General features: G+C 37.7%; 1 protein-coding gene across 3 annotated transcripts in view; it reads left to right on the top strand.

The window, feature by feature from the left end:
- The window catches only part of SMARCA2 (SWI/SNF related BAF chromatin remodeling complex subunit ATPase 2), a 159054-nt gene that overhangs the window by 41709 nt on the left and 91192 nt on the right, over window positions 1-26153 (top strand). For all 3 annotated transcript variants that reach the window (XM_069880348.1, XM_069880349.1, XM_069880350.1), the window contains exons 12-26: window positions 46-176; window positions 375-435; window positions 1807-1907; window positions 2206-2353; window positions 6343-6506; window positions 8212-8278; window positions 8819-8929; window positions 10364-10606; window positions 10896-11009; window positions 14417-14524; window positions 16907-16993; window positions 17897-17943; window positions 19351-19517; window positions 21791-21954; window positions 24283-24510. In XM_069880348.1, coding sequence (XP_069736449.1) covers window positions 46-176; window positions 375-435; window positions 1807-1907; window positions 2206-2353; window positions 6343-6506; window positions 8212-8278; window positions 8819-8929; window positions 10364-10606; window positions 10896-11009; window positions 14417-14524; window positions 16907-16993; window positions 17897-17943; window positions 19351-19517; window positions 21791-21954; window positions 24283-24510 — 1941 coding nt within the window. The remainder of the gene's footprint in view (window positions 1-45; window positions 177-374; window positions 436-1806; window positions 1908-2205; window positions 2354-6342; window positions 6507-8211; window positions 8279-8818; window positions 8930-10363; window positions 10607-10895; window positions 11010-14416; window positions 14525-16906; window positions 16994-17896; window positions 17944-19350; window positions 19518-21790; window positions 21955-24282; window positions 24511-26153) is intronic.

Here is a 26153-nt window from a genome sequence, read left to right as displayed (position 1 = left end):
GAAATTCATTTGCCTTATGGTATAAAATTTCTCTTGAATTTTTAGCCCATAGATGAGAGCAGTCAAATGAGTGACCTTCCAGTCAAAGTGACTCACACTGAAACAGGCAAAGTTCTTCTTGGACCAGAAGCACCAAAAGCAAGTCAGCTGGATGCTTGGCTGGAAATGAACCCTGGGTAAGTAGTTAGCATACAAGTAGGCTGCTATTTCTGTTTGCATTGATATTTTGCTTAGGCTTCTCTTAGTTTTTTTTTCTTTTTCTTCTCTCCGTTCCCTACTAGTTTTATTGTATGTATGCTGAGTAGGATCTGTATTGAACGTAATTCCTCCTCTTGTTATTTGTAATTCATAATCTGTCTGTCATCTTTGTATAGCTATGAAGTTGCTCCCAGGTCAGACAGTGAAGATGAAAGTGGCTCTGAATACGAGGAGGAGGTATGTGTCTGTAAAAAAAATACTGTGACAAGTAATACAGTAAACCCTAAGTACTTCATGTGATATTTTTGTCTTTTCTATAAGGAAGGAAAGGAAAGTGATAGCATGTGTGTAGGTGTTGTAAGAATAAGACAAACAGGGAAAGAAATGGTTTCGTAACCCTTTTCAGTTCGTAGTGGTTGGCCTTAATATATACCTTAAATGCCTAACTGTTAACATGGGTTAGAAAAAGTAAATATTTTACTCTATTTATTAATAATCATGAACCACAGAATATAAGCAGGTTCCTATTTTAATATGTATGTAAGAAAAGGCTGTAGTGTGACTTTCTGTGTGGCACTTCATTTGTGCTGAATGAAGTTAATGTTTTTAATGTTTATGCATTGGAGGTTTTATTGGTAATTCTGAATAAGGCAGTTATAATGTTTATTAGAAAGTTAGAGATTATATCAGGGATTTTGGTTCAGACTGTTCAGGGTAGGTTTATTTGATTCAGTACTTTAATGGGTATTTAAATACTATTATTACAAAAATTCTAAAAAGCATCTTAAAATTAACATACACGGAGATCCCAACCCTGCATAATCAAAATATGAGTTACTACCAATAATCCATACCAATTTTTGCATAGCATTTTTCATAGAAGTACTTTATAAAATGCAGGAAAACCGAGGAGTAGGGGATTGTTTTCAATCAATAGGCTACTGGCAGGAGTAGGTGTAGAATTCAGATCTAAATCTGCCAGTCTTTACAGTATTAGACCAAATGACCACTGAAATTGACAGGCCTGTATGATGTTACAGTACATGCCTTTGAAGGGCTAATTACTGCTAACATAATTCTACAAAATGCTCAGGATCAAGATAGGAGGGGAGTGGGCCTGATACCTGTCAGATTCTAGGAGGAATGTTAATAGACATGCACCCACATTCTTAGCACAGACTCTCTAGCACCAGTGTTGTTTAGAGCTGAGGAAGTCATCCTTACAAGAGTACACTTGCAGAACTCAGAGCAGTGTTTTGTTCAGCTTCATTACTGAGACTTTAATTATTGGTTATCCACTCCAGCTGTAGCCAGAAGACAAGTTATTTTAAGAAGTGTAAGAATATGATCTGTTTTTAAAGATTTTAGAAGAAATTACTTTTTATTTCAAAGTATCATGACTTTCTGATGGTTGACATGCATCAAAAATTATCTTCTTGTTAGACTGCAGTGCAATTCTGTTGAAGAATAGATGTATTTGTGGTTCAGGTTTCTATCTTAAAGCATTGACCAATGAAATATATGCCACTATATGAATGCCAGTTGAAAGTATGACTTGAGAAGATGTTGCAGTTCCCAGCACACGTGTTCGTTTTCTGTGTTCTGTAGGATGATGAAGAAGAATCAAGCAGGTTAGAAGCGGATGAGAAGATACTCCTGGACCCTAACAGTGAGGAAGTTTCTGAGAAAGACGCAAAGCAAATAATTGAGTGAGTATTCTTTAGATGCTGTGTTTTATTACGAACTGTGATTTCTCACAGTGACGTTTCCAAAGAGCAACTTGCTCTAGAGTATGGTGAGCTGTGGTAGCTTCTCTAGCATGAACATGTGCAGGGGAAAGAACATAATCATTTGGTATTAAATCTGTACTGTATATAAAGTAGTTTGCACCCTTTAGTGTACTTGGCACACCTGGGAATTTGTACTATTTCTTTAGACATATATATATGAGCTGTGGTAAATAAAAATCTTGTTTGTGCTAATTCTGGTGCTTCTTCTGCTTTCCAGGACAGCCAAACAAGATGTGGATGATGAATACAGCATGCAATATAGCGCTAGAGGGTCTCAGTCCTACTACACTGTTGCTCACGCGATCACAGAAAGGGTGGAAAAGCAGTCTGCTCTGCTTATTAATGGCACACTAAAACATTACCAGGTGAGAAATTGCAGGCATAAAACATGCAGGCATCTTGGCTTATATTAGAAACAGCATGGCCAGCACGTCCAGGGAGGTTATTCTCCCTCTGTACTCGGCACCGGTGAGACCGCAGCTTGAATACTGTGTTCATTTTGGGGCCTCTCACTACAAGAAGGACATTGAGGTCCTGGAGCGAGTCCACAGAAGGACAGCAAAGCTGGTGAAGGGGCTGGAGAACAAGTCTTATGAGGAGCAGCTGGGAGAGCTGGGATTGTTTAGCCTGGAGAAGAGGAGGCTGAGCAGAGACCTCATTGCTCTCTAAAACTACCTGAAAGGAGGTTGTGGAGAGGAGGGAGCTGGCCTCTTCTCCTGAGTGACAGGGGACAGGACGAAAGGGAATGGCCTCAAGCTCTACCAGGGGAGGTTCAGGCTGAACGTTAGGAAACAATTTTTCACGGAAAGGGTCATTTGGCACTGGCACAGGCTGCCCAGGGAGGTGGTTGAGTCACCTTCCCTGGAGGTGTTTAAAAGGTGTGTGGATGACATGCTGAGGGGCGTGATTTAGTGATTGATAGGAGTGGTTGGACTTGATGATCCAGTGGGTCTTTTCCAACCTCATGATTCTGTGATTTCACTGTTGCACGGATGCCGGGACAAGTGACCAATGCCTTGGCATAGCCATGATGTTAGCAGCAAGCACAGAGCAAATGGCCGGTGTTCTCATGCTTACTAGCTTGTTGAGACCTTGGAATCTTTACCAAGACCTGTGAGTTAATGACGGAAAACATGAAGATAAGGGACACATCTGTGGTAAATAGTGGGTTGCACTCTATCACTCTAACTGCAGGATTCACACAGGTGGAAATTCACTGGGGTAGCTGCTGACTGGGTGCAGAAACACTGTATAAGGTTTTCATCCACTCAATAAAGTGATCTCGTTTGTCACCTCAGAACGGGCTCAGTGCTTCAGTTGCTACAAGAAATCGTTAAAACATTAACAATTTAAAAGTTGGAATTATTCTTAATTTTTTGATATAGTATTTCAAGTACCAAACTGAAAATTGGCAAAGAAATATGAGAACTTTATTAGGTTAGAATTTGGGAATTACATGGACAAAACAATGACAGTTGCCTATCACAGATAACATTTCACACATACTGCTATAATAATACTAACTTTCTGCATATATCTGTACCTTGTTTTGGTTTTGCTATCCTTCTCATTGACTTGGAATTTCAGTTCTTGCTTTCATTTGTACAGGGTTAATACTGTTTTTCTTCTTCCAATATTTAAAAGTTTAGATTTTATTATTTAATTAAGATTATAATATTGCAGTGCAGTGATAGATAAAATTTGGAAATAAAAATATTGTACTAAGGAGATTGATGTCTCATATTCTTTAGAGATATTCAGTGGGTTGAGTAGTTAGGGACTTCTGTATGGTGAGATAAGCTAGATTCCTGTATGATTGAAAATGTTCTTGGTACATATCCTCAACACTTCTGCTATTGTTCAGCTTTCTAGGAAACTCCAACACCCTGCATCTTTTTTTGTAGTTGAAACATTATTTCTACATTCACATAAAATAAATCTGCATCTGTTTCTGCTTGCAGAGAACTAGGAGGAAGTGTGTTTTTCAGTGTGTAAAGCATTATGATTACAGCTCCTGCTTCCTTTGCTCCTCAGCTCTTCTGTCTATTACAGTAGCTTGTTTAAATAATGTAAAATTCAAGAGTTAAGCTGATCTTTGTTTTCAAAGCATTTTAGTATTTTTATATTGGGCTTCTTGCTTTGGGACATGGTGGGAAATGAGACAATTAAAAAAAAAAAGCTGAAACAGGGGGTCAGACTCGATATACGAAAGAGGACGACAGTGCAGGGGCTCATAGAGGTTTTACCTAGGAGTTTTTCAGTCATTGACCGTATACGATCTTAGGCAACCTGGCCTCAGGGCGGGACCTGCTTTGGGCAGAGGATTGGCCTAGAGTCTGCCTGAGGTCTATTCCAAACTGAATAATCCCACGATCCTTCTTGTTCACAGCAAAACTAGATTTGAATTTGAATTCTGTTGTGAATCCTTGCCACTTCCAGGTGTCTCATTATGAGCCCTCAATAAAAAGGGGAACATGTTGTTCAGGGCCTGATTTTGAACATGGTATGTTAACTTCTCTTTCACAATTGAATGCTGTGACTAAGATAAAGTCCAGCGATATAGAGAAGTGTCAATATGTTGTCTAGCTTGTGCACCCAGTGAAGCAGGGAGCCAACAGCCTTCTTTACTGTGTAATCTTCATTGTGTGAGAAGGTTTATCTGATGTACTAAATGAACAGTGTATAACAATACTAATTTGGTGGCCGTACTGGCTTAAAGTGCTCATGGATAGGAAATTACAGTTATGCTAATACCTGTACTTCCTGAATAATAGTAATTAATTATGGAACATAGAAATATTATTAAATTGTGCAGATCTGTGTTTTGCAGTGCAATTCCCCTGTGTGCCACAAAGCAAATAATTCAGTCTGTGAAGTTACGCAGACAGTCATAGAGATTAGCAATTAGAGCAGATCCTTTAGCTGCTCAGTGTGATATCTGGCAATTTAGTAAGTAGATTTGTTATTTATGTTGTGTGTTCTATCTAGTAGTTGTAGCAGAGGTGGGAGGCACACTTACCTGAAGAGCTTTATGTCAGGGGCATTGAGACTATGGATCTATCAAAAATGTTCTAAAGGAGACTTAAGTAGCTCTCCCCTTAACTCCTTGTATTTTCCTGTGCTCTAGATTACACATGCTTTTTCCTACTCACCTTTTTTTTTTTTTTTTTTTTCAAATTTGGTCAGGTTGTCTCTTCCTTCATATCAGTATGTATAGTGATTAAGGCACAGACCTCGTTGATGGGGGCGACAGTCGAGATCAACTTTGTTTAGAGAATGCAAACCTTTTATAGTGCCTCTGTATCCAGTAACAGCTATCACAGTGAATTTCCACCCGTGAGAATCCCCCAGTACAGCGACAGAGTGCAACCCCCACCGTTTCCCGCAGATGTGCCCCTCATCTCCATGTTTTCCACCTAGTGCATTCCTTTCCTATTAACTCATGGGTCTTAATATAAGATTCCAAGGTTGCAACAAGCTAGCAAGCATGAGAACATCGGCCCTTTGCTCCTTGCTTGCTGCTAATATTGCAGGAATACCAAGGCATTGGCCATTTGCCCCAGCATACGCGCAATACTGGAATCTTTATGCCCACAAATATGTGTCAGTGAAGAAAGTTCAGTGTTGTAGAAAAGTTCAGTGTTGTAGTTTTCCTTTTTTTTTCAGTTCTGAAGCTACTTGGTAAGCGGGGCATACTGTTGAGAACAAATTCTGATCAATTCTTGGTGGCCTGAATATCTAATACCTAACTATAAAGCAGTCACCATGTACATAAATTCAGTGAATTGGCAACATAGTTCTCATATTTGGATACTCTCTCATAGGGAAAACAGAAGGTTACTTAAAGTGTGCAGAGTTTTCTCTCTGAACTTTCTCAGATCTCTTAATCTCTCTTCCTTCATGAGGTACACCAAAAGTCTGGATCTTAGAAGCAAAACCACTTAGCGCTTGTTCGAGTGATGTAACACACATGTATGTAGAAATCTCTGTGACAAGGGCATTAAAATCTGACAGTGTTGAAATAGAAGAACATTAACTTTACGTGTGAGTGTCTGTGTTGTTTTGTGTACTATACAAAAGCCCCCATGTATGAAATAGAACTTAATATGGGCTCTGCTAAACAAGAGTGATGGTTTTCATACAGTTCTTACCAGAAATTTATCTTGGTTTTGTCTGGGTTTTTTTTTTTTGGAGGGAAAGGTGTTAAGACAGCCAGGGATTCCTATGCCTGTAGTATTATTAAAGGAAACCTAATGTGTGAGTAGTCAGGGACATCAGAACCTTGGTTCTGTACTATGGGTGTTAATTACCTGTGTGGAATTTAAGTAACTGAAACCATTATTCTTAATTTCAGCTCCAGGGACTGGAATGGATGGTTTCACTCTATAACAACAATCTGAACGGAATTTTGGCTGATGAAATGGGTCTAGGAAAGACAATACAGACTATTGCACTCATCACTTACCTGATGGAGCACAAAAGACTGAATGGCCCCTATCTCATCATTGTTCCCCTTTCGTAAGTAAAGGATCTCTTTCTGCCATTGTAATTCTAAGTTCATACACCCTTGTTCTTCATGTAATGACAAGATGAGGTGCACAGTGTGATCACACTGAGCATGTATTCAATGTTTTCCTTGATCATTTCTTCCCAGGTAATTGTCTGGGCTGGAGAGCACTTGTTTCTGTTAGTTTCACTCTTTTGGCAAACCAAGTAGTCTACTGTAATTCACTCTTAAGACACAAGAGGGGGGTGGTATTTCTTTCATATTACATTTGCATGCCTGCAATTCCCTATTCAGCTTTCTACTTTCATATTAAAAATCTGTTGCTTAATTCTTTAAACAACTGACACTCCATCTGATAGCAAGTAATGGTACTTTACTGAGATTGGATGATCTTTTAAGTTCTGTAGAGCTAGCCTTGGATGTAACCTTGATGATGAATATTCATGCTTTGGTCAGGTGTCCAGGTTATGATTATTTATTGTACTGCCTCCTTTTGCTTTTCTGTAGCTTTCCAAGTTGCTCCTTATTTTGTACATTTCTTTTAATGCCTTTTCTTTTCACCAAAGGTGAAAAGGTGAGGTGTGGAGTTTAGTAATTTGTAGTGTTGTCTTTTAAATAAAACCTGCCAGGCATTATAAAACGGATGTAGGTTATTGAGGGGTTGTTTGCTTATTTTTGTGTGTAAGTGATGTGATTGATATGCTGAAGTTCCCTGTTATTAGATAATTTGTCCACAAGTTGTGCTGAGCACGCAGATGTGCTGTAAGATTGGGATAAATTTTATTCGTAGCCATCTCTTTCGATTTCTTTAGAAGTATTTTGCCTTCTAGCAGTGCTACAGTAGTAACTCATTGACTAACATAAGTACCGTTGCAGTGCATGTTGTGTAAATACAAAAGGTGAGCTCTAGTGTGAAAAGCAGTGTCTAGGAGAAGATGTATAAAGTAAGACAAAATTAAGGGGAGAATGTTATTAATGTCAGATTTCACACAGGCACAGTAAAAAAAACCAGGGTTTTTTAAAGTAGTCTGTAGTGTTTTTTCTCTGTTTATAGAAGACAGAAACTGAAATTTCTTTCTTACATACATTTTAAAAGCCACCTTTCCCTGCCCTTTCTTACTAGCTAGTACTGCTCCGATTGCAGATCCAGTAAAAGGGATCCTCCTCTCTCATGGTAGTAACTAGCTTAGCCATAAAAACCTATTTGTTCTGATCAAGCAGCAGAAACGCAGTGTAAAAACAGACCTGCATAGTGGCACTGGGTAGCCCTATGAGTACTTCTGCTCTAGTAGAACACAGATTGATTCTATTACTAACTTCATGAGGCTACATTTGAAAAGTTGTAATACCAGTTCTTGAATGACAAATACTATAAAAGAACTTACAAATCTATTGTTTGTTTGGCTGTCTTTCTTATCCTTAATATGCTTCTAGACACAATGAAACAGGTAAAATACTACTCTGAATTGGTTTCAGAGAGGCCTCTGAATATGGGCCGAATGAGGTTTTCACACGTTTGTTTTCTGTTTACTCCCCTCTCAGAGGTGCTTGTATTTTATTACAGTATATAAAGCTCATTTTTTAAAATATGGTGTTAATTATGGGGGTAGATTACATGAAATGTACTGGAAAGTTGACAACCACTTACAAACATTTATAAAGATTGATCTGCAAATAATGAAATATATTACTTTTTCTTTATAATCTCCATGATAGGACTTTGTCCAATTGGACATATGAATTTGACAAATGGGCTCCTTCTGTGGTGAAGATATCCTACAAGGTTTGATTTGCTTTTTATATTATTATAGAGTAGAAATGATAATAGAGCCAGTTTTTCCTTGGCCTCTGCATGCGTTTCTAAAATGCTTGTGAAGTTTTTTCGTGTATATCCGGTACTAAGCAGTGAGAGTTAATCATACTAAGGAGACTGTAATAAACTGCAGTTCCTTTCATATGGTGAAATACAGAATAAAATTGTTAATTTTCACATTGCAAGATTTTCAGTGAGAACAATACAATTGATAAATACTTCAGGACTTGCACATAGCTGAGGACTTTGCTGTTTGGCAACTGTAGTAGTGGTATGACCAGGCAGTTTGTAAGGGAATTAGACTGCTAGCTGTGTCTTTCCAGTGTCCCATAAACAGGACTTTACAGTCTTGCAGCCATTTAGAGAAGCTACTCTGAAGAAGTCTGAAATGCATTAATATATTATTTGCAGTAGGATTACAAGTTCATGTGGTTGCTCTGTGTCTGCTAATTCATAAAAATGATAATTTCCTTCATCAAAAGAGTGGCTACTCAATTCTTTCTCTTGTAGGGTACACCTGCGATGCGCCGCTCACTTGTTCCTCAGCTTCGAAGTGGAAAATTTAATGTTCTTTTAACTACTTACGAGTACATAATAAAGGACAAGCATATCCTTGCTAAGGTAATAATGACTGTAATCTCTTAATAGAAGGACCTTCAAGATGCCTTCAAGTGCTGCATAACACAAAACACATTTTTGTTTTAAGGGGAAGTCCTGAGTTGTTGTTCAGTCCTTCAGTAAGTTAAACCTTTCATTTAATTTTCTATTCCTCTGTTTATAATTGGACTTCTTAGTCACAGCTCATCTCCCTGTAAAAGCCAGGATTTTCCTGAATGTGGCCAGAAGACTAATTGCTTTGTGCAGTTCTGTCAGTACTGTATGCCTGTCTGTATCTGGGAAAACATGACTTCTCTCCCCTCTGCTTCATGGCATTTAATGTAATCTGCAATCCTGGCTGTTGTATTTTTCTGTTGTTTTTGCTTTATGTTCACTCTGTTAGAGCCTTTCCAGCTATGTGATCGCTTTTCCCCAAATGGCCGAATAGTTACCTGTATCTTGAATTTGGTATCCAGACTCTTTACTACACATGACCGAGTTCTTGCAGGCTCACTATCTGTCAGCAGTTTCCCTCACATTTGATTTGAAAGTTAGTGTGTTTCTAAGACTGTTTCACATACACACAAGGCAGACTAAGGAGGTCTTTTTCCGTACTGTCCCTTTGTTGTTAATTTTCACTTTATTTCATTCTGTTACACACTGCGTATTTAGAGTATTCATTTTTCCTCTCTGATACAAAGCCAGTATATTTTCATAGCATAATTCTGAATACTTGAGAGCAGCTTGAAGCTGCAGAATTTTCTCTCCCTTCTAGTTTTTGCTGACCCTTACTAAAAAGTAGGAAGGACAGCACTTATGACGTTCAACCTGTCCTGGGAAATGGAATTAGCACCCATGAAAGTACAAACTGAGGCTATCCTAGTATATGGTCAGTGTGGCACATGCATTGATTGACCATGTTATAGTACAGGTTGTAACAGAAAGTTTGAGCAACTTTCTTTCAATATCTGTGACTGCATTTAAGGCTTTCATAATGAGAAGTAGAAATTTTATTTGAAGATGCAGTAATCAAGATGAGATAATTATGTTGCATCATTTTTGAATAAAAACATAGGATTAGCTGAAGCAAAACAAAGTTCAGGATTGCTGTTGTCTGCGAGTGTAGTTATTTGGTCTGAAAATGCTTTTGTCTCCTGTCAGGGTTCTCGTGGCAAACAGATTTATTTGGGGTTTATGGGGTTTCTTCCTGTGTGGACCATATTCTGGCCTAGAATTGCCAGCTGCCCTAATATCTTTCCCAGAAATATGAGGAATTCAGCATAGCTATTTTTGCTGCTTGCAAGGACTCTGGTACTTGGATAATGCGTGATTTGCCTTCTCCCATAAATGAGACTGACTGATATCTCAGGCTTGAAATATTTTTATTCTACACCTATTGGAAGGAATTTGACTAAGTCTCTCCCACTCTAACTTTGCCAAATTTTCATTTTCTTGCAGATTCGATGGAAATACATGATAGTTGATGAAGGCCATCGAATGAAGAACCATCACTGCAAACTGACTCAGGTCTTGAATACTCACTATGTGGCCCCAAGGAGAATACTGCTGACTGGGACTCCATTGCAGAACAAATTACCAGAACTTTGGGCTCTTCTCAATTTCCTCCTTCCAACCATTTTCAAGAGTTGTAGCACCTTTGAACAGTGGTTCAACGCTCCATTTGCCATGACTGGAGAAAGGGTACTGTGGTATTTTTTTTTAAACATCAGAAACAAACCACTTCGATGAAAACAGGCACTTATACAGAAGGAATAGTGCTTAAACATTCTTTAGTACTGAGGGAATTGACTTAACTAAAATCCGCTTTTTTATAATTTCAGAAACCTTTAATATGAGCATCTTTCTTGACTCAGAGTCAGTTTGGTTGTAACATACAAGTAGTTATTGCATGTACTTAACCTTGCATGTGAGAGAAGATATTACCTAATGTACTTAGTTCCCTTGTAGTGACTTTTACAAACTTCTGTAGGTGGACTTAAATGAGGAAGAAACTATTCTGATCATCCGTCGTCTCCATAAAGTGCTCCGACCTTTCTTGCTGAGAAGATTGAAGAAGGAAGTTGAGTCTCAACTGCCAGAAAAGGTGTGCAATGAGAGGAATTGTGGAAGGGGTTTAGTGCTGCGTTTAAGAGTTACATAATGTTCCTTTTCAGATTTATTTTACGGAAGAGGACTTGGTTAGCATCTGTTATTGCTGTGTTTTGTTTATAACTCTGCAAAGAAAGCTGTGTGCTGAGGAAGCCTGAATACCTGAAGCTTCTGCATCTCAGGGTTCCTGATCAGTCTTACAGCTTTAATTATGTTTGTAGGCATCCGTATAAGATAGGCAACTTAGTTACTTATTGTCTGGTTTCAAGTTGTTAGGGAGTCATCCATACAGTGAAAATGAGATTCTGTCGTGTCCCATCCTCCTTGCACCAGTTAGAACCTTTTCTAGTTCACTGAAATTCTTCAGGGGCTGCTGGACTTCATAAAGCTGGCAGAAATTGGTACTGTGTTAGTATTCCAGGATTGAAGTGTCTTGTTAAAATGGAATAATTTTTTTTTAACTGATGATTTTGACTAACTATAGAGATAAGTCAATTCAGAACATAGTTCTCTTCTGATTAGAAAGGTCATTGTTTTATCTCGGGATGTGGTGGTTGACCTTGGCTGGGTGCCAGGTGCCTGCCAGGCCATTCCGTCGCTCCCATTCCTTAACTGCATAGGCTTGTGGGTCGAGATAAGGACAGAGTGATACCTCACCAACTACTGTTATGGGCAAAACAGGCTCAACTTGGGCAAACTAGTTTAGTTTATTACCAATCAAATCAGAGTAGGTTAGTGAGGAAAAAAACCCAAATCTTATCCCTCCCTTTTTCCCAGGCTCAACTTTACTACTGATTTTCTCTACCTCCTCCCCGGCAGTGGCACAGGGAAACAGGAAATGTGGGTTGCAGTCAGTTCATCATGTTGTCTTTGCCACTCCTTTCTCCTTGGTCTTCCCCTGCTCCAGCATGGGGTCTGTCCCACGAGAGGTGGTCCTCCACACACTTTTCCAGTGTGAATACTACCTATGGGCTGCAGTTCTTCATAAACTGCTTCAGCGTGGATCCCTTCCACAGGCCTTGAGGATCGGACTGCTTCAGCATGGGTCATCCATGAGATCACGAGTCCTGCCAGAAAACCTGCTCCTGTGTGAGCTCCTCTCTTTCCACGGGTTCACAGGTTCTGCCCGGAAACTGCTGTAGTGTGGGCTTTGCATGAGGTCACAGCCTCCTTTGGGCAGCCACCTGTTGCACTGTGGACCTCTGTGGGCTGGAGGGAACAATCTGCCTTACTATGGTCTTCACCATGGTCTGCAGGGGAATTTCTGCTCCTGCTTCTGCAGTACCTCCTCTTTTTCCTCCTTCACTGACTTTGGTGTCTGCAGAGTTGTTGCTGTCACATATTCTCACTCCTCCTTTGGGGTACAGGTACTGCTGTGCAGTAGGTTTTTCCTCTTGCTTAGCTATGCTCTCACAGAGGTGCCACCACCATCGTTGATGGATTTAGCCTTGGCCAGCAGTGGATCCACTGTGGAGCTGGATGGCATTTGTGTTCTTGGACCCAGGGAAGATTCTAGAAGCTTCTCACAGAAGCCACCCCTCTAGTCTCGTCACTACCAAAACCTTGCCACACCAGCCCACTACACTGAGTAGCTCATCTTCCCCACTTCCCCCCTTCTTCCTCCTCTGCAGTCTTGCATTACTTTTCCAGTTCACCTTTCACAGAATAACAGCGGCAACTAAGTAAAAAAGTAAATTTGAAGGTATGCTAGGGATCTTGGTGCTAAGATCAGCTGGGTTAGAACTGTGCCAAAATGAATTTTTTTTTTAAGTTGTGTTATGAGGTGAGTAACACTGGCTGTAGGTATGTACAGATGGTACAGCTCTGTACAGATGGTTAGTGGCAGTACTCAAAGGAAAGGCTTCTTAATTTTTTTTCCTCATTTTTATAATGTTGTGAACACTATTATTGTTGTGACTTTCTGTTCCTTCAAATGTCACATTCTCAGTATCCTCAAAAGCATTGTTTAAGAACAAAACAGTCACATTTAAAAAATATTACTGAAATATTTATTCAGATTTCTGCCTGGTAGAGCATTGGAGAAAGAGGTTTTAGAAGTTCCATACACAGTGATGTTCAGAGGACTATGTTTCTTTTTGTTTCCATTATCTTGTTAATGAACTAATCAATTAGTCCAGGAACAAGGACTGAACTTGCTGACTGAAGCTTGTTGATCAGTTTCATTTGATATTATATATCTTGGTAAAGAAGCCGTTGAAAAAATAAGTCACTTCTTTTTGATGTTTGCCCTCCTGTTTTTATGAGAAGAAAATAACTTGATCATTTTTATTCCATTTATTTGTTAAACATTAGGAAGGTTACACTTTTTCTTTTAGTCATTGTTTGAAACATTTCTGGCCACTAGTCTGGCTTTATTACATGGCTTTTTTAATTTTACACAACTTACTAAATACTCAATGACTGTAATTTAGAACCTGGGTCATAGAAAAAAATGGGTTAAATTGGAGTATGAATTCAGTCTTTCTATTACTGGATTTAAAGATAGTGTGCAGTCAAAAAAGTCTTTAATAAATATAGTTCTACAAAGGTGTACAGGAAGTCAAACTGTGTTTGGAGGTTGTACAGTATTTGATTAATTCCCTGTGTTTTTGTTGATGTTGAGAAAACAGCATATTTCAGTGCCAGCGTAGGTAAGCATAATGCTAATCAGACACCGTAAGGGATACTTGTTTGTCAGGTATGTGGTGGTATTTCTATAATTATAAAGTCGTATAATAGTTAGGGCAGGGACACCTCCCACTAGATCAAGCTGCCCAAGGCCCCATCCAGCCTGGCCTTGAACACCTCCAGTGACAGGGCATCCACAACTTCCCTGGCAACCTGTGCCAGTGTCTCACCAGTCTCATGGTGAAGATATTCTTCCTAATGTCTAGTCTGAATCTGCCCTACTCCAGTTTATATCTGTTCCTCCTTGTCCTATCACCACAAGCCATTATGAATAGTAACGATTTGCTTGATGGTTTTACAATTTCTTAGACACATAATAAAGCCCACAAGTTACTAAATGTAAAAGTCTTTTTTAAAAATTACTTACTAAGCATAAAATAAAACAAAAGGAATTTTAAATTATTTTTTAAAAAATGTTAAAATTACAGAACAAGCAAAAACTATGGCAATTCTCCAGTTGTATTCTTGGGATCTAGCTGTCTCATAGTGCTTGTGACTCTCATGGATAATCTTTTCAAATGCTCGTTGCCCTGCTTGCAGTTGAATTGACCTTCACTGGTACTATATGTAGTGTTAGGGTACAGATAAAAGATTATTAGTTTTTTGGTTTGTGTTTGGATAAAAAACCCTGCACTTAAATTCTACTACTGATATGGTCATGTCAGTGTGTTTATGCTGGGTCTTTTTTTTTGTTTGTTTGTTTTTTTCCCTTAGGTGGAATATGTGATCAAATGTGATATGTCAGCTCTTCAGAAGATCCTGTACCGTCATATGCAAGCCAAGGGAATCCTTCTCACAGATGGTTCTGAAAAAGACAAAAAGGTACAAAATTAAAACACATAGGGAACAATATATTATATTTAAATATGTTAACAGTATGATTTCTACTTTATAAAATTAGTACGTAGGCTTTTACTGAAAGTATCTATTATGGGAAAAGAAATTTCTAATAGACATGCTTTTGTTTTGTAAGACTGCAGCTTGTGCTCTCTATTCACAAGAAAAAGATACTACTTGTATTCGCTGTGTTACAATGCCTTTCTGCAGATAGTCAATGTTTGGGAAAAAACCAGCATTTCCCATGGCCAAGTTTGATCCAATAATGTACCTGAATGATTGTGATTGTATCAGTGGTTATTCCGTCTTGTCTTTCAGAGCTATTAGTTAACTCTAAGTCTTGTTTTGGCCAACTAGGACTGTATGCTTGCATTCATACTTACAGGATCTGTTAACAAAAAGGTTCTTTAAGAGTACAGTAAGATTCAAAGTCATATAGTCACATTTAGACTACGTGTTGGTGAATACTGATTATGCCATCGTGGAACTTGATCCAGTAAATATATAGTAAACAAGTTGCCATTCATCAGCTTATCTGTGTGTATACTTTCCACATTATAATAAATGTGAAATACTGTTAATAGACACTGCAGAACACGTGGTGTGTAGCAGTTCGTATTTGCACCCTGTTATGTTTGTTACTGATAACTATGCAATCATGTGCTATCCTCCCACTATCCTTTTGCAGATTGCATTGGTAAAATGGATAACCGGTTTTACTCAGTATCTCATTTTACCCTCCTTGTTTTGCACAAATTGTTTTCTTTGCTGATGCTTATTCAAACTCCAGATGAAACTGTTTCTTATCATTGGATATTGAAACTCATCTTCACAGTTCTAGCATGTTGTAAATATTAATTTATGCCACTCTATTTTTTTCAATGTAATTTTGTAGTTTGATGTCTTTACTTTTGTTCTACAAATTCCATTTTGTATCATAGTCTTCTACTTCCTTCCCTTTCTGCTCTCTTACCTCTCTTTCACCAGCTCAGATTCTTTTGTCATTTTTACCCTGCTTGTGTCTCCACCCAGCTTTTTCCTTAAACAGTTCAAATTGCCTTTGCTGTCTTGTGAACACATATCTCTCCTTTCTCTCTTCCTAAGATTTTTACTTCCTTGCCACCCTCTTGTAATTTATTTTTTTCTTTAACTCCTTCATCAGAATCTCTTATCCATGATACCTGTTGCTAGCAGAGGGGAGTGGTTGTTGAGAACTCTGCTTTAGTGATCAAACAACTACTGTACTAGGAAAAAATCCTGCCTTGCTCTGGCCTGGACCCAGCTCAGACTAGAGAAAATTCATCAAATAGGAAAGCTCTAGGAAAAGGCTTTTAGAACAAATATGAACTGCATTTTGGAGCATATTTGAGAGAATTTTGAAAAGAATAAAACCAAGTTTTACATGTGTAGAGTACCTCCTTCAAATGTAAAATCTCTGCTTCAGATGGAAGTTATGATTTCACGGTACTTTCCAGGAAAGATCAAATAGTATATTTTTCCTTTGTTTTACTATTGGAAATTGCTAAATTGTTTTGGCTGAGATTTTAAAATATATCTGAATAACTCATACCACTCTGATTATATTTTCCTAAAATTGCAACAAAGCAAAGTGGCATTGGTAAGAAACAACTGTTTGGCGTTGGCGTTGTTAATATGATATGATCTCAAACTTGTATCTGCCAGTTGCAATTAGTTTTTAACCATACAGTTCAGTCTAGCACAACTGACTGTTGTCCGAGGTCTGTTCTGGTTCTAAAAACGATTTGTGGTAAAGTAGGTTTTGAGTACATACTCTCTTAAATATTAAGATGATTCATGAGGTTTGGTTATCTATAGCTTTTTAGCTGCCTACGGCCCTTTGTTTTCCTTCATCTGGAAACAGAAATCCTTGTATCCACTTAGCAGACAGGAGGAGATACTGTAGAATTGAAAAACATCTGGTTAGGAAAATTTCCTGTTAGAGAATTCAGCCCTGGTGGCATTTGCTTTGGTTCATAATAAACAGTATAAATAAGCTGTATGTTGAACAGTAGCTGCTCTGCTTCCCACTCTGAATACTACAGTTAAAAATATAATGTGTTTTCTGGATTACTTTCAGGTCTTCCGTTTTTTGTTATGGTCCATCTGTTTAATGAATGAGTTTAGACAGCAATACAACAGCACCATAGCTTCTGGTTATTTGGTTGATTTGGGTTTTTTTGTTATTTTGGGGGTTTCGGTTGTATTTTGTTTTATTATTAGTGATGCAATGTTCAGGGTAGATGTAGAAGTATTTTTATGCCTTTATTTAAAAATATCTTTGAAAAGCTTCACTAATAAGCTAAGAAATCAGATTCGTCATTTGATTTGCATTGTTTTTACCCACAGGGAAAAGGTGGGGCAAAAACTCTCATGAACACTATCATGCAGTTGAGAAAGATATGCAATCACCCATACATGTTTCAACACATCGAGGTAAAACTTACAGGATTGTTGGAGAATTGTTTTTATTCAAATGGCTAGCACAATAGAAAAGTGCTGTTGAAGCTTACATGTGTGAGAAAGGATGTTTTTCTCCACTTAATTTGTGCTGAAAAGGACGTATTTGAAAAACATAATTGTTATTGTCCCTTGTTTTTAAAAACAAATGGGCTGACCACCAGCTTTTTATTGGCAATATGAAGTCTGGTTTTAAAGCATTTAATCTTGTTGAGACGCTGTCTTTAAGAAATGAAGTTTTTAAAAACTTAAGACATTCCAGAGCAACTTAGTCTATGCTTAGACCTAATTTATGATGTAGAGATGATAGTTCAAAATGCCATGTGTGGAATCTTTATAATAAGCAGGCTGCTAATCTGTTGCACTATCAACCAAGATGGTCCTGTACTATGTGCGTTGTTTTTTCAGCAAAATGTACCATCTATAGCATTTCTTATTAGGATGCAAAGTACAGAAATAGAATAATATATCTGGAAAGATGGGAAGCGTCCATCTGGAATGTAGCTACATTTTTATGTGAATAATTAAATTGATTCTATCATTCTGTGTATTATTGTCATTTTCACTCTTTGTTCTTTTATATGCTAATTAATTAAATTGAGTAATTTGCAAATCTTCCAGTAATTAGTATAACTTAATTAGGTTGTACTGTATTTGTAATCTGGCAAAATGTATGCTGGCTGAGTTACTTCTGCAAACTATGAATTACAAGTAATAATGGTACGGGAAAACACAGTACTGTTGGTAGGTGAATTGCAGGAGTATGCAACTCTCATGTATTTAATTTAATTGACATAAGAATGCATAATTTTGGATTACTGTGTTGATCTTAAGAATCTGTTGATAACAGATTGTAATAATCTGCCTATAACTTTGCAGGAGTCCTTCGCTGAACATTTAGGCTACTCAAATGGTGTCATCAACGGGTAACTTTCAGTTTTTTCCTCCTGTTTGCCTTTTTTTATTGACATGAACGTATCACATTCTTTTTCTGTAAGGTACATGCTAACAAAGTCAAGCAGTTTATAGAAAGGCAGAAGAGTTACAGGCTGCATATCTAAACCAAAATATAACAGTATTAAACATGTTTTATGAGCTTATTATGACCCTCCATCTCTTTCAGGAGGACAGGCAAAGAAAATTTTAAACTGATGTCTTCCTTTCCCCTTATTTTGAAGTAGCTTAGGTATTGTCTGAAGTTCATTGGGATAACTCTTCAGAGATATCAGTTGGGATTTTCTTCTCTTTCTTTTTACTTCTGCCTGCTGCTTTTCCTCCTTTACCATCTTTATTCCATATTAAAATAGCATATCTTCCATTATTTGAAATAAATAAATATAAATTTTGTGCTTGGCACTTATTTGTGCCACTGTCTGGATGTGCATGCTTTCTAAAGGAAAGGTGTATATCTTCCATTTAACACCCTTCCTGTTCAGGTGTTGCGTTAATGGCTCCTCCTCCCTCCCTCCAAGTGGTATACCAGACTACTTTGCCTGTCTCCTGAGCAGTTTCCTGATTACTTGTATGTGCATATCAGAAGGCCATGTATCTTGTGGACTTAAGTATATCATTGATAATGGTAAATTGTGTTTAGAGAGTACAGACTCAAGGTTAGAAAAAAGTCATGTGCAATTTATTTTTGTAAAGCATGTCAATGTGATGCTGATTTAGACATCCTGTTTACTTTAATAATTGTCTCAGTTATCACTTGAATTTTCAGTACTAAGAGTCTGTTTAGGAATTCATGGCATAGAAGACGAGCAGCTAGTCAAAACAATTTAACATTGTTCAGGACTAGTAAGGTTATATGACTAAGGAATATATCCTCTGTCAAACTCCTCCAGTTATCTCTGTATATTAGTTGAATTTGGAATATTTCATTTCAATGTATGTAGTAGGTGAGTGGAAAGGGAGTTGGTTTTTACATGTACCTAATGAATACAACTTAACAACTGCAGTAAATGCCAGTTGAAAGCAAAATTAGCAGGTGAATGTCTTAACTGAAAAAAAGGCTTATCTGTCTGAGAAATGTTTGTTTTGATAAATAGTGAATCAGAATTGAGTTTTAAAGGGAAAGGTATTCTGTGTGGTTGAAAGTCCACACAGACTTTTGTATTTTAAGTGAAGAAATTCCTTTCCAAACAGGAATTCACATAGGTTTTTAATTTTATTATTTTATCAATATAAACAATTTTAAAGAGAGAAAAGTATTACTAGTTTTGTTTATCTTAAGTAAATTAATCTCTCTATTATACTCTTGACATTATAATGACAAAAAACTTTTCTAAGTGCAGGCTCATTCTGGCATTTACTGTACTTTTTATCTGCAACAGAGCTGAACTTTATCGGGCCTCAGGGAAGTTTGAGCTACTGGATCGTATTCTACCAAAGTTGCGAGCTACTAACCATCGTGTGCTTCTTTTCTGTCAAATGACATCACTCATGACCATTATGGAAGACTACTTTGCCTTTCGAAATTTCCTTTACCTGCGTCTTGATGGTAAGCTACATGAAACAAAGGAAAAGGATAAATAATGACTTAGGAGGTAGCAGGCTTCATTAATTTGGGCATGGGAGACTTGGTGTTTCTTCTTAGTGTCTTCTTAGGACACTAGTGCTGTGATGTGACTACAAAATGCATAAATGGATTCAAACAATTACTTGACACATCCATGAAGGAGGAGCCTACCAGTGTTTTTATAATCAGTTTATGATAGTAGACCCTTATGCTGCAGCTTATTAGAATTTTCCCAGTTCTTAGGGATGAGATACTGAGCAAGATGGACTTTTATGTATCTCTGTAATGTTGATCTTAGTAATTCTTCATCTCCCTGGCTCTTTGACTGTTTCCTTTCATCTCTTATCCTGCAAACCATTTGGTTGAGGGATTGTTTTGATGAACACTTATGTAGAGATTTGATGTTTAGGGGGTGATATCTTTTTTCAAACAGGGTTTAAAATTCAAAATTCCTGTCAGTTGTCACTTTATAAGTAGTCTGAAAGTATTCATGTTATGAGGGATGATAATGCCATTTTTTGTCTAGATTGCAACAGAACTAGTTAATTTCTACTTACTTGAAGTTCAACTGCCATTCTCCACAGCATAGTTGAACACAGTGACAGATAGAATAGTACCTGTAGTTTTCTTCCTATATTTCACAGGAATGTCTGTAGCCTTAATCACTTCCTGCGTAAATAAGTTTTATTAATTTAAATTAAAAGATAGTTTAAAAACATATTGATCTCTGCCTCATGCGGACCTTCTTAAATACTGTTTATTTTACTTAATATATTTGTCTCAACATTATACTATTATGTAGGGCCCAGCAGGTTTTATCAGAATACCTTTTTAGTAGAAAGTAGTGATTAAGAAAAATACAAAGAACAGCATGAATAAAGTGAGAGTATGAGGTTACTTTGAATATTCTTTTTACAGCATTTTAAGTTGACTCTTTGCTTCATGTTTTATTTGGCAAAAGAAGTAATATTGAGAAGTATTCTCACCTTTTACAAATATTATGGACATAAACTTTGAAACACTGTTGTGGTCAAATGTAAACTCGGGTAAGGAAATTGAAACACAAATGAGCTGTCTCTGTGCGACAGGATATCTTTGTCAAAACTGGCTGAAGAGCATAGTAGCATACTGACATAACTCTCCTTGCACCTTTGGCCTGCAGATCTTTTAAGGGTTCCATTCAAAAAAGATTAAATTTCTTATATTTAAAATGTATTAAGTTACCTTACACAACATACTTTAAAATTATATCTTTTTCAAGCTAGAATATCTGTAGCAATACACAGCATGATAAATACAGCTCCTTGGGTTCTTTTTTGAAGTATTGCATGTAATTCATTAAATTAATGAAATGACCCCTTGGTTCTTCTTTTCCAGTTTTGTGATGATGTAACACATACGTAGATTTTATCAAGCTGTTGTCTCACACAGAGTGCTATATAAGTTGTACTTCTGAAGGCAGTGGGTTTCTGTGGCGCAGCAGTTTGGCTGTGATTGTGTTGGGTCTGACTGGGCTAAAGTTAATTTTCTCCTAGCAGCCGGTATAGTGCTGTGCTTTGTATTTGTGGCTAGGCAGGATTGATAACACAGCCGTGATAATGCTGCTATGTTTTGGCTGTTGTGGAGCAGTGTTTGCACAGCGTCAAGGCTTTCTCTCCAAAACACCTCTCCGCTCCCAAGGCCAGTGGGCTGGGAAGGAGCTGGGGCTCATCCGGGACCTCTGGCCCAAACTTATCAAAAGCGGCATGCTCATCAATAAAAGCTGAAGGAGAGTAAGATGAGGCAGGGGCTTTCTTCGTTACAGCATTTGTCTTCCTAAGTAATCATTACGGGTGCTGAGGCCTTGCTTTCCAGGACGTGGCTGGACAACTGCCTGCTGATGGGAAGTAGTAAATTTCTCTTTTTGCTTTACTTGCACGCACAGATTTTGCTTTTATTAAACTGCCTTTGTCTCAGTACAGGAGCTTTTCCATCTCATTTTCTACCTCTGTGCTTTGGGAACGGGTTGAGGGGAGGCATCTGGCAGCCAGCTGAGGGTCTCTCTTCCAATCTAATGACTCTATTCTGTGTTTCTATTCTGTTCTATGATTTTTGGCCAGTGTTTATTCTGTATTTTGGAAACTGTGGCAGAGGGGGCAAAGAGCAAGTGAGCTAAAATTTTGCTTCCACATGCACCTCTAGCAGCTGGCATTGTATTTATATTATTTCAGTTCATATCTTTGATATAAGGTATTTTTCTATTTATTTATTTTCAGGCACAACAAAATCAGAGGATCGAGCTGCTCTCTTGAAGAAGTTCAATGAACCTGGGTCCCAATACTTTATCTTCTTGCTGAGTACAAGGGCTGGAGGACTAGGCTTAAATCTCCAGGCTGCTGACACTGTTATAATCTTTGATAGTGACTGGAATCCTCACCAGGTTATTTTTATTTACTCATCTTTGTGAAATGTGCAAAGAATTCATGATGTTTTTTTGGGTTGCTTCTTTAAATTGGTGGTATAGCATTGGGATGAAAGGAGTAGAGCCCAGTAAGATGCAAAATGCTGCTTTGAGAGGAGGTAGGCAAACTGCTAGAATCAGAACATTCAGTTTTAGTTTGGATTGCTGAAGTGTACGTGTATGTCTGTGTATGTATTTTATCTGAGTCTTGGGGAACCCTCAGAGCTAGGGGCCGTATGGACCTATTTCATTTGTATAACTGTACTCATTTTTTAATCCTTAGGACATTGAAAAGGAATTCCCCATTTTGAGTCTTGGGTAGGTAGATGGCAATATTTTAGTAAAGGCTGTGCAGAGTCCTGCCTGTCTCAGAAAATTAGTGGCCATGTAAGTGCAGCAGTCTTGGTCAGAGACACTGAACATACACTGTTGGTGTGTATGGGTAGCTTTGAGTACAGATCACCAGCAAAAGAGGGTATCAAACCTCTTTGACTTATTTAAAAAAGCCAGAAGGGTAACTCAAGTCTGTCTTTGTCACTTAGTGCCTTTTTATTTTTTTTTTTAAGAACCTGAATTATATACCTCTGAAAGTACACTTGTGTATGTTTTCAGCTGTTGTGGTAGTGTGTGCAAATCACATCATAGTCAATGGCCACATGTAAAAAAGTAAGGGAAGTGAGCCTAAAAAGCCTTTTGTGTAGAATGTTCAAGATGGCACTCCCACAGACACCATTATGACCAATTTAAAGCAAGGCTTAATAAATTTGGAGCAATTATGTTTAGAAGTTTGAAAAGGAGCCCAGAAACTATTCCATTTTTTGTGTGTTTTGTTGTCTTTCAGTCAGCCTGACAGACAAGTTTAATGCAGACTGCTGTGTATTTCAGTGATTTGATATTTGCAGTATAGTAAAAGTGACTTGCAGTAGTGCTTGCAGTGTAGTAAAAATTACAGAATATTTTCTGGAGTATTCAATGGGGAGATTGCTAAATTACAAAATCATAGAATGATTTAGACTGGAAAAGGCTTTTAAGGTTATTGACTCTGACTTAACCTAACACTGTCAGGTGTACCACTGAGCTATATATGTAAGTGCCACATCTACACGTGTTTTGAATATCTCCAGGGATGGTTACTTAACCACTTCCCTGGGCTGCCTGTTGCAATGCTTGACAACCCTTTCAGTGAAGAAATTTTTCCTAACATCCAATCTAAACATCCAATCTAATCCTTTCTAAAGAAAGGGTCATTGGGCACTGGAACAGGCTGCCCAGGGAGGAGGTTGAGTCACCTTCCCTGGAGGTGTTTAAGGCACGGGTTGACGAGGTGCTAAGGGGCATGGTTTAGTGTTTGATAGGAATGGCTGGACTTGATGATCCGGTGGGTCTCTTCCAACCTGGTTATTCTAGGATTCTATAAACCTCCCCTGGTGGAACTTGAGGCCATTTCCTCTCGTCCTGTCACATGTTACATAGGAGGAGACCAACAATTTCATCTCTCCTCAGCCTCCTTTCAGTGCATGCAGATTCTCTTCTGCTGCAGATGGAAGTGATTTATTAATTTTAATAAGCAATGTATTAAAAGAGGATAGCCATGGAGGAGGGACTGGTAGCTCTTACTTCATGTATTTCTAGAAATACAAACTTCTCTTTTCTCTCTTTACCATTTTCCTGTGCTTCTAGAGAATAATGTAGAAACCACTTCATCTTCAAGGTTAATGCAGACTTCAGATATACATTTAGATTGTGACAGCTGTATCACGTGTAGTGCTTGGGAAGAGAATTGTGGGAAGGAAGAGCAAATGGTGGCAAAACCACATTGTAGACTGAAATAGATGAACTCATTGCCCATTTTATTTTTTTCCTCTACATCAAGAATTTTTTTTGTTGTGAGTTAGCATAAAACTGTGATAGCATTTTGAGATTAGGTACCCTTTAGTGTCTGATGGTGCTGAAGCAGGAACACATCATTTATAGAAGTTGCTGGATTCCTCTTTTCCGCAAAGAGAATAGATAAGATTCTCAAATAATAAAATAAATTCTTTACCTATGACCTGTGATGTACTTCTTAGTTCCATGATTTTCAAGTGCAGTCACCTGACCAAAAAATAGCCGCATTGATTCACAATCTTGTATATATGAACTTTCAATAAGGAAGATCATATTTGAGTTGTTGTAACACAAAGCCAATTCAACGGATCAGTTAATTTTTAGTTAACGTATATAAGAATTAGCAAAAGCTGTTAGCAGAGAAGGATTTCTATAGCACACTTAAAATATAAATCAATTGCTCTGTTCTTTGCCTAATAGGACTTGCAGGCCCAAGATAGAGCTCACCGAATTGGTCAGCAGAACGAAGTTCGAGTCCTGCGACTGTGCACTGTGAACAGTGTGGAAGAGAAGATACTTGCTGCTGCGAAGTATAAGTTGAATGTAGATCAAAAAGTTATTCAGGCCGGAATGTTTGATCAGAAATCTTCAAGCCATGAAAGGAGAGCCTTCCTACAGGCTATATTAGAGCATGAAGAAGAAAATGAGGTAAAGTACTTAGAACTACTAAGTAAGGGGATATTTCAGAAAGTATTGAGTAACATTTTTCATCAGTTACAAAAATCATCATCTCTTTAGAAATTAGAAATATCATCATATTCTTATCCAGTCAAAGAAACTGCTTCATTTTTCTCTGGGTTTTTTTTGTTTTTTTTTTTGTCCCAGTAATCTGTTCTAGTTTTGATTACATCTTGGTGTAGAATCAAGTATTGTACCTTAAACCCATTCTGCCTTTTCATAATTTTTGTTAAAAATTGTATTCAAACAAACATTTTTTTCCAAAACAGATTATAAAACAGTTCCTAAATCTAGTTTATATGTGAAACTAGGTAATCTGGTTTTCAGACATGGTGAACAACCAGCATTAACTAGGGACGATTATGAAATACCTTGCTTACTGTGCTTCTTTTGGATCCTGGGTAAGAGTTAAGATCTGCTTTGATGTGCTTTGGGCTTAGGACAAGCCAGCAAAATAATGATTTTCTTTCTGGTACTGTGTCCAGTGTGGGCTTGTGGTTCCCACTTCCTCTTCAAGAAATAACTGGCTGTTTAAAACCAGTTATCAAGTCTTTCCTTATAGTAGTTGGAAGTGAGTTTATAGGATCAGTGAATGTATGTCCCTGTATTTTCATTGTATTCTTCTCAGGAATTGTGACTGTGGAATGGTGGGCTCTTCTTTTGCCTGTCCCTGCAGGCTCTTCTGTTAATGTGAACAAAATTCAGCATTTCAATGAAAGCTGCCATGGGAGAGAGTGTATAAATAAGTGAATTATACTGAAGATGCACACAAAAAATGCTACACTGCAATGCCTTTCTCCCACCTCAAAAATATCCTGTATTGGTTAAAGATGCAGAGATATCAAGCCTAATTTTGCCTCTTGAGTATGCCTGGTATACATGAATATGGTACACACTGAATGAAAAGAAGATTCTGTAGTTTGTCTTTATCCGGGCATCCTTCATTGCATGGTGTTTAGTTTCTAAGACTAAGGAGTTTACTTCTTTAATTATTAAAATCTTTTGTGTGAAGTCTTTGTCATGTTGTGCATTCAGAAGAAGCTGGTGCATCAATAAGATAGACTTTTATATTCTTATTCTCGTATTTTTCATGAGAAATGAAAGAAGAGAGACGGTTGTATCAGTAATTGTCTGTAGGATGTGAATGCAGAAATGAGATGATGTATATGTACCATTTTTTATTAAGTAAAACTGTAGTTCTTAAGCAGGCAGCACTGTCTGTGTGAGTAGATAAGTGAATTGGAAACCAACAGACATTTTCAATAAGCCTGTAAATTTGTTCTTGAAATTGACGCAGTTTTGTTACATTTTCAAGGCCTTAAATAATATTTGTCTGAACATGTTTTGTAAGTCAGGACTGTAGTTACTGTAGTTCAGGTCTACTTTGACGTGCCTTATTTCCTAAATTACTACAGGGCAACATGCTTCTTGCATGTTATCCCAATACACTTGGTCTGCTGTCCTGAAGCAAGCACTGATTTAGCCCAGTATCAGTCTTCAAAACAAGCATTGGTATTACAGTCTGACTCCTAACAGTCAGACTGAACCTGAAGCAAATTTCTTGATGAACAGAGAGTATGCAAAATTTTACCTGAATGCTGAAACTGCTGAGA

This window comes from Phaenicophaeus curvirostris, chromosome Z (genome assembly GCF_032191515.1).
Source record: "Phaenicophaeus curvirostris isolate KB17595 chromosome Z, BPBGC_Pcur_1.0, whole genome shotgun sequence".
Lineage (NCBI taxonomy): Eukaryota > Metazoa > Chordata > Aves > Cuculiformes > Cuculidae > Phaenicophaeus > Phaenicophaeus curvirostris.
The sequence above is the reverse complement of the archived record's forward strand: the minus strand, read 5'-3'. Positions and strand labels throughout refer to the sequence as shown.